The sequence below is a fragment of the Pyxicephalus adspersus genome, chromosome 1 (assembly GCF_032062135.1).
Source record: "Pyxicephalus adspersus chromosome 1, UCB_Pads_2.0, whole genome shotgun sequence".
Lineage (NCBI taxonomy): Eukaryota > Metazoa > Chordata > Amphibia > Anura > Pyxicephalidae > Pyxicephalus > Pyxicephalus adspersus.
The window spans coordinates 101,670,476-101,676,955 of record NC_092858.1 but is presented as its reverse complement, the minus strand read 5'-3'; the positions used below and the strand labels follow the sequence as shown (position 1 = coordinate 101,676,955).

The window sequence follows — 6,480 nt, the reverse complement described above, 5'->3', positions numbered from 1 at the left end:
TGTCCTAACACTGAACACTCCAGGAAAAGCTATAAGCATAAATTTTTACCTTAACCGCTTACCCGATTAAATTTCAAATGTTTTACTATAAAAAATGTCATAGAGTAACAATAAATACTTAGTATGAACAAAAGAAATTTAAATAAACAGTACATTCAAGCTATTATGTCAATATTTTTTCATTGTGTGTAAAATTTGTATGTTTTTTGACAAAAATGGAGAGTACTCTGTATCATAAAAACTGGATGTAACAAAATGGGGTCATTTGTGGATTCACCACCCAAAAATTAGTAAAAAAAAAAAGTGTAAGATCTAACTCAACAAAAAATGTATTCCCCAGTGTTATCAATAGAAATGTAAGAAGGCCAAAAACACAATATATTGATAGATAAAACAAGGAGGCGCACATAAAGTTACTTTCTTATGTACAAAATACTTACTCCCCCTTCTCATTCCATTCCAGGCAGTTGACACAACCAGTATGACCCTACATAAAGTGATAGAACCATCAGTTACGTTATTTTCTATATTACTGCACTATACTTTTTGTACTTATTTATATTGCAGAAACATTGTAGTAATTGCAGCATTTGTTGAACTTGTCTTTTTCAACTTATGATCATATTTTTTGATTCTATTCATATTTGAATATTTAGAGCTCTAGTAGGCTGCATTACACATTAATACCGCATTCTGAAATATCCATAACATTACTATTAAACAATTAGACTAAATAATATCTATCAGGTCAATCAACTTTGTTTTACATTTCCAATGTTCCCTATAGATAAATTTGCCAACATATTTTCTTCATCCCATCAGATTTTCCTCACCCCTGTCACGAGAGAAACTTGAAGGATGGTATTGCTGACCTCTTCTACTGAAAATGATGGCTACTATACTATCACACTGACCCTCGTTTCAATATTTTGACACAGAATAGGTTGGATATTTTAAAGCATCCACTAGTTTCTAACAACTTCTGTGGTTTCCAGCTGTGAGATCCACTTCTTGGGTTCCTGGATATGATTCCCCACTGTGGTATCTTCAACTCTCTTCTGCATTAACCCCTCTACCCAACTGTTCTGTTCATCACTTGCACTGTTTGAAATGTATTTTTAACACAAATTAGCAAGCAGGTAAGGGTTTGTAAGATAATACAGTAAAGATAATAAGCATGGCAATAAAAGTACGACTTGAGAAAAACACAGTGGAAGAAAACATGTTGTTTTTCTGGTCTTCTGTTGCCATTGGTTAGGCCAACCCTGGGATGCTCATTGCATTATTTTTGCTTAGCAATATGCCTGTATGGATGCCGTTGCGAGTTAACACATATAGGAGTTAAACGACAAAGATTTTATGCTACTAGTTATGTGAACTGGTAGAAGTTTGTTGATACCTCTTACTGCTGTATGTACAGCATTTTATATGTGTCTTGTGTGAACATACTGCACACATACTTCAGTTAGCAGTTTTACAAATTTGCTTGCTGTGTGTTATTTTAACCATTTAATGTTAATGATGAAACTAGACTAGAATATGCAATACATCAATATCAATGTAAAAAGGTGGCCATCTAGTGTTTTCATAAGAATTTTCTATTAAAGAATAATTTTATCACAAGACACAGAGGTTCTCATAAATCTAGTCTGTGATGTTTAAAATGTTGAAGCATACTTGGATCAAGCCCTTGAGGTTAGCTGCAAGTAGAAGCCATTTCTCTTTAGTATATACCAGTGAAGGTTTTCCTGTCAGTCTCATGCAGCATTTATAAAGTAAACTTTCCAACGTCATTACCTGTAGTTCTGCTTCTAGTCCCAAACGACGAATGAAAGGATCTGTTACATGATGACGTCTCTGAAAGCATCTAGCTTTCCTTTCCTAGGGTGAAAACAATATTTGTATGAATTTGTATAATTTATATTTTAGCTTGATGCAAAACAAATCTGACCATAAAACTTAATAGGAACCAGTCACATGTAAAAAGTTGTTTTTGAAGTTGCAAGTTCTGACGCTTTAATCCCAATTATCGCATCACTACTTATAACATATATGAACATTAATAGCACGAAAAGTTTAGCTATAGCTAATATACATGTGCTTGCTATATCAGGCAAAATAGGGATGACAGTAAATTAACTTTTCTATTCTGGATGATTTATTATTATCATCATGCAAAAGTTACATCATTTTACATAGTTAATAAAAACATGTAACATAACAGGTCTGAGTGTTGTTTGCAATAATCTACACAGTGAATTACTTATTAAAAGGAGTAAAGGGAACATTTTAGGAAGCTAGGGAGCTGGCTAGCTTTTCCAGTATGATAAAGAAATTTCTGCCAGTGAGCTCCATTTGTTTACTGGTTACATCTGTAGCAGATCTTTCATTTCTTGGTATTCTCACTGAGAATGGTCATACACATAACAAGTTTTTAGCAATGTAATGTGTTTTCACATACAATAGCAAAAATATTTGGCAGAATTGGTGGAAGATTGATTAGATATGTTATATCATGTTTACAATTAAAGCTACTTGAAATTGCTAGAAAATCACAATAAATATGAACACTTTGTAAAAAGATTGACAAATCTCTTATTTTACCTTAAAGAGCTTTTAAATGCAGACCTACCACTGAGATAATATGTAAGCTGCCATGTCTGAACTTATTGAAAAGGACAAAAATTGTTTGCATGAAAAGTCAATAATTTGGTGTCAGTAGCTTGTGACATTTATCTGAACACCTTAACTGTATACTTATTCTGGGTCAGGAATTCCCAAAAGTAATCAAGGCAACGGTTCAGAACACCAACCAGGCAGCAATGTTTAGAAGGATGTCAGAAATGTCCTTTACATTAAGGTCATATCGGTCCACTTTAACACCTCAACCCTTATGAAATACTTATCTAATTTTTAACAGGCAAGAGTGATAGAAAACTTTTGTAACTAATAGGCAAGACATTCATCAATCATCACAGAATTTTCATCCCTTCTTTATTAAGGTCCTAAACTACTTTTATCTTCACTAGGAATGAATGAACTGCCCATGCTACCAATAAATGGTTTATTCTTAAGTATATACTACTGAAATTGTCTTGGTATATCTTTTCTAGAAGTGCTCTCTGCACACTTTCTGTGTTTTCTTTTAAGAGGTCTAGTTATCTCCTCATTGATGTTATAGTACTACAAAATGTTAAGTCTCTGTAATGTGTTGTGAAGATGTCGGGGGGGGGGGACCTAGGAGTTTAGCAAAAGAAAACTGTGAACTGACACCACTCTTTAAAAGGATAAATGTTATTTTCATCTGTAATTCCATTAGGTCTACCAGTGCAACTTATTTTTTCTTCCACATTCTCATGAACATTCTGTTTGACATAAAGTTCCTGCTCATGATCCAGCTGTCTGAGGGTGATAGGATCATGCATGTCTTGCTAAACTTTCATAAGAATGGTCAGTCCTTTTAAGTATGAACGATGATAGCTCGAATTTCATATAATACATCATATATTGCCCTATGTGACAGTTCCTTTGGGTTCTCTCCTTTATGGACACTCTAATGTACAAAATGGAACATGGCAGAAATTTATTGAGATATCACAGAATTCAATACAGTGCCCAAGTAGTATAGATTTAGTAAACCTATTGTTATTAGGGAAATCTGCCAAGCTAAAGCCCACCATCCGTGATCATAAACAACAAACTATAAGGCTAGATAGGCTTGTTTAGCTTTATAGGTTGTTATTTTCAGCATTGGGGGACCGCTCATGCCAGGAAGAAAGAACATAAAAATAACCATCTTGCCATCTGACCAGCTATAAGACTGCAGGAAAAGGTATTTATAGGAAGTGGAAAGGGGGTGACCATTTTTAGTCCAGAAAGATGGAGTTCTGCTTTAAAAAAAAACAATTATTTAGAATTGGAAACTTTGTAAGACCCTGATCTCTGCTCTAAATTTGTATAAACTATGCAGCCTTACTTCTCAAGATATGTCACTATTAGTTCTCCACTACACCCCGGCAGAGTATGTACACTGCAGCGCACATTTTTTTAGCCCGTTTGAAAAATGTGAGTCACTGTGTGGAACCTGCAGTGCCCTATGTAGTTCTCTCTAATAAACTAAATCTGGGATTTTTTTTTATTTATCCAAGTACCTTCCACAGCTTGAAATGATTAAATGGGAAGGAAGCTACTTAGATTTGTAGTGAAGCTTACAAGGGGAGTTGATTGTGACTAACTACAGCTAGCTACACTATAACATGGATAAATAAACCTTATTGGGGTTATCATGGTATACTACAAAATTTCAGTCTATGTGCTCCAGATCTTTTTTAACTTTAGAAAACACCCTTTTGTATAACGAATGCAGTGTGACAAAATCCACATTTTTTAAACAAATCTATTCGTCTGTTTACATGATGTACTCAAGAATTTAGCTTTATACAGAGCCATGTTTACTGTCAAGCACAAGTAAACACAGAATGCGTATTCCCATATATCAATATTTGTTTGGTTTACCTGATGACAAATCCTACACACCTAAACTCTGGAATTACTGGCAGTCAAAAATAAAAGCTTGTACATGTTAGAATGTGAAAAGAAAGTATAATGGAAAGTAGAAGTAGAAAAATATATGATATATAGTAATGTCCATGATAAAAATATCTTTTCAGAAAAAGGTATTTTTGTAAAGAATTGCATGTATAGAAGTTGAATTTCTGTTGGCATTTTCATATTCTGTCATTGCCAATATCAGGCCGTTGTGACGCATGACGTGGACAATGACATGACATGGATGTGAGATAGCACCTTGGTAACGTAATAGGTCACCATGACACATGAGAATCATTACATTTCCTTTATAACCTAACATCCATCATACCCTGATCTGCCTGTGGATGATGTCCTGAGCAATGTTCATTCCTTCCATGTTGCCCCTAAGACATGGGAGTTCACAGTGCCAATGTCCGGATCTGTACTTTTGCCATACCTCTGGATACAAGACACCTGTATGATGAAAACATCATTATATAAACCAAATACAAAATATACACATAACAAGGACACCTGAAATATTTAGCAGCAACTATTATGGCTCATAAAGACATCCAAAAGGCTTGATTCATAGCAAGTAACAAGCTATTGCCACCCACGGATTCCTGACCAGTTGCCATAGGCAACAACTCCATTTCTGCTGTGTTTACTTTTTTTAGATGGTCACTGTGAGAGAAACTTGTTAGAGAAGAGATGCTAAACCAGAATAACTAAGCTGCCATATCATGACTTTATTTTGAACACAGTGCAGTAATGCTAAGGTGGGGAACATGTCAGTTGTAAATGAACTTCTCAGCTGCTCTATAATAACAAAGTACTAGTGATATTCACATACATGACATGTAAATCCTCCTCACATGTATCTCCGCATACCAGCATTGTATATGTGCGCAGTGTATGCATTACTATCCTCGTAATATCCCACTCATATCTACTACAGGCACTCTGTGAGCTACAAAGACCCCAGGCTCTGCACCATTACAAGCGCTGTCTAAACAAGCACATATATACAATATGAACACATTTAAGGCCAGCGCGTTGCTTTTATGGCGTTTACCCCCTTCCTAAACGTCCAGGCCCCCTGACAGCCCAGTTAACCGTGTTTACCTCCCTGGCTGTCTCTCAGAACGGGCACTCTCTCATTACGCAAATACCGTAAACGTAACAGATGATCTACCATCTACGTCACGTAAAATGCGTATGTGTGTGTTTCAGAATACAACTGGCCGTACTAACTTCATACTACTGCTCCCTGGCAACGCGAGCAGGGAGAGGAAAGAAGTTATGGACCAATGACAGCCCTTCACTAGCAGAGCGATAGCTTTCAGAGCCAATAGCGGGGAATGGTCGGATCAGCTGTCATGTTAGGTTGACGAGAAGCGCAAACAGTGGCGTAGTTAATGCTACGCCTAGTGCAAAGCATCCTGGGACTTGTAGTAAATGTGTTTACGTAATTGAAGTTTCAGCAGTGGTGATGGAAAAGGCTAAAAACGTAAAAAGCAGATTTGGAATGAGTGTGTGTGGTTCCACTGGTTTATAAAATAGTTTAGTCACTGTGGTGTTTAACATTGTTAAAGATTAATAAAAACAGCTCCATGAGCTCATTCACAGCAAGCTGCAGTAATGACAATCACCTGGGCTGAAAGTTAGATAAGATTCTTATGTACATTTGTCCCATAAAAAAAGAAAACTCCTGCAATGAAGACACTGAAATCGGTGACAGCTATGCAGGAGAAGATTAGAGAGTTCCTCTTACACTTCCTCTTGTGTCTGGAGACAGGAAGTGGAGGGAATCTCCCAGAAGGGACATAGCAATAGATTATTATTTATATTATTATTAATAAACAGGGTTTATATAGCACCAACATATTCTGCAGCGCTGTACATTAAATAGGGGTTACAAAAGACAGACAGTGACACAGGAGGAGA

At 36.0% G+C, this 6,480-nt stretch overlaps 1 protein-coding gene across 3 annotated transcripts in view; it reads right to left on the bottom strand.

Annotated features, from left to right (window-relative positions):
- WDTC1 (WD and tetratricopeptide repeats 1) overlaps window positions 1-5,691 on the bottom strand; it is an 18,982-nt gene extending 13,291 nt beyond the window's left edge. The window contains exons 1-4 of one of the 3 annotated variants that reach the window (XM_072421312.1): window positions 5,659-5,691; window positions 4,880-5,004; window positions 1,798-1,881; window positions 441-487 (exon numbers count right to left, since the gene is read on the bottom strand). In XM_072421312.1, the coding sequence (XP_072277413.1) occupies window positions 441-487; window positions 1,798-1,881; window positions 4,880-4,927 (179 nt within the window). In that variant the 5' untranslated portion in view covers window positions 4,928-5,004; window positions 5,659-5,691. Of the gene's footprint in view, window positions 1-440; window positions 488-1,797; window positions 1,882-4,879; window positions 5,005-5,386; window positions 5,576-5,608; window positions 5,634-5,658 lie in introns of those variants that run through there. The other 2 variants (XM_072421320.1, XM_072421304.1) reach the window with 2 other exon arrangements.
- Window positions 5,692-6,480: the final 789 nt, after the last annotated feature.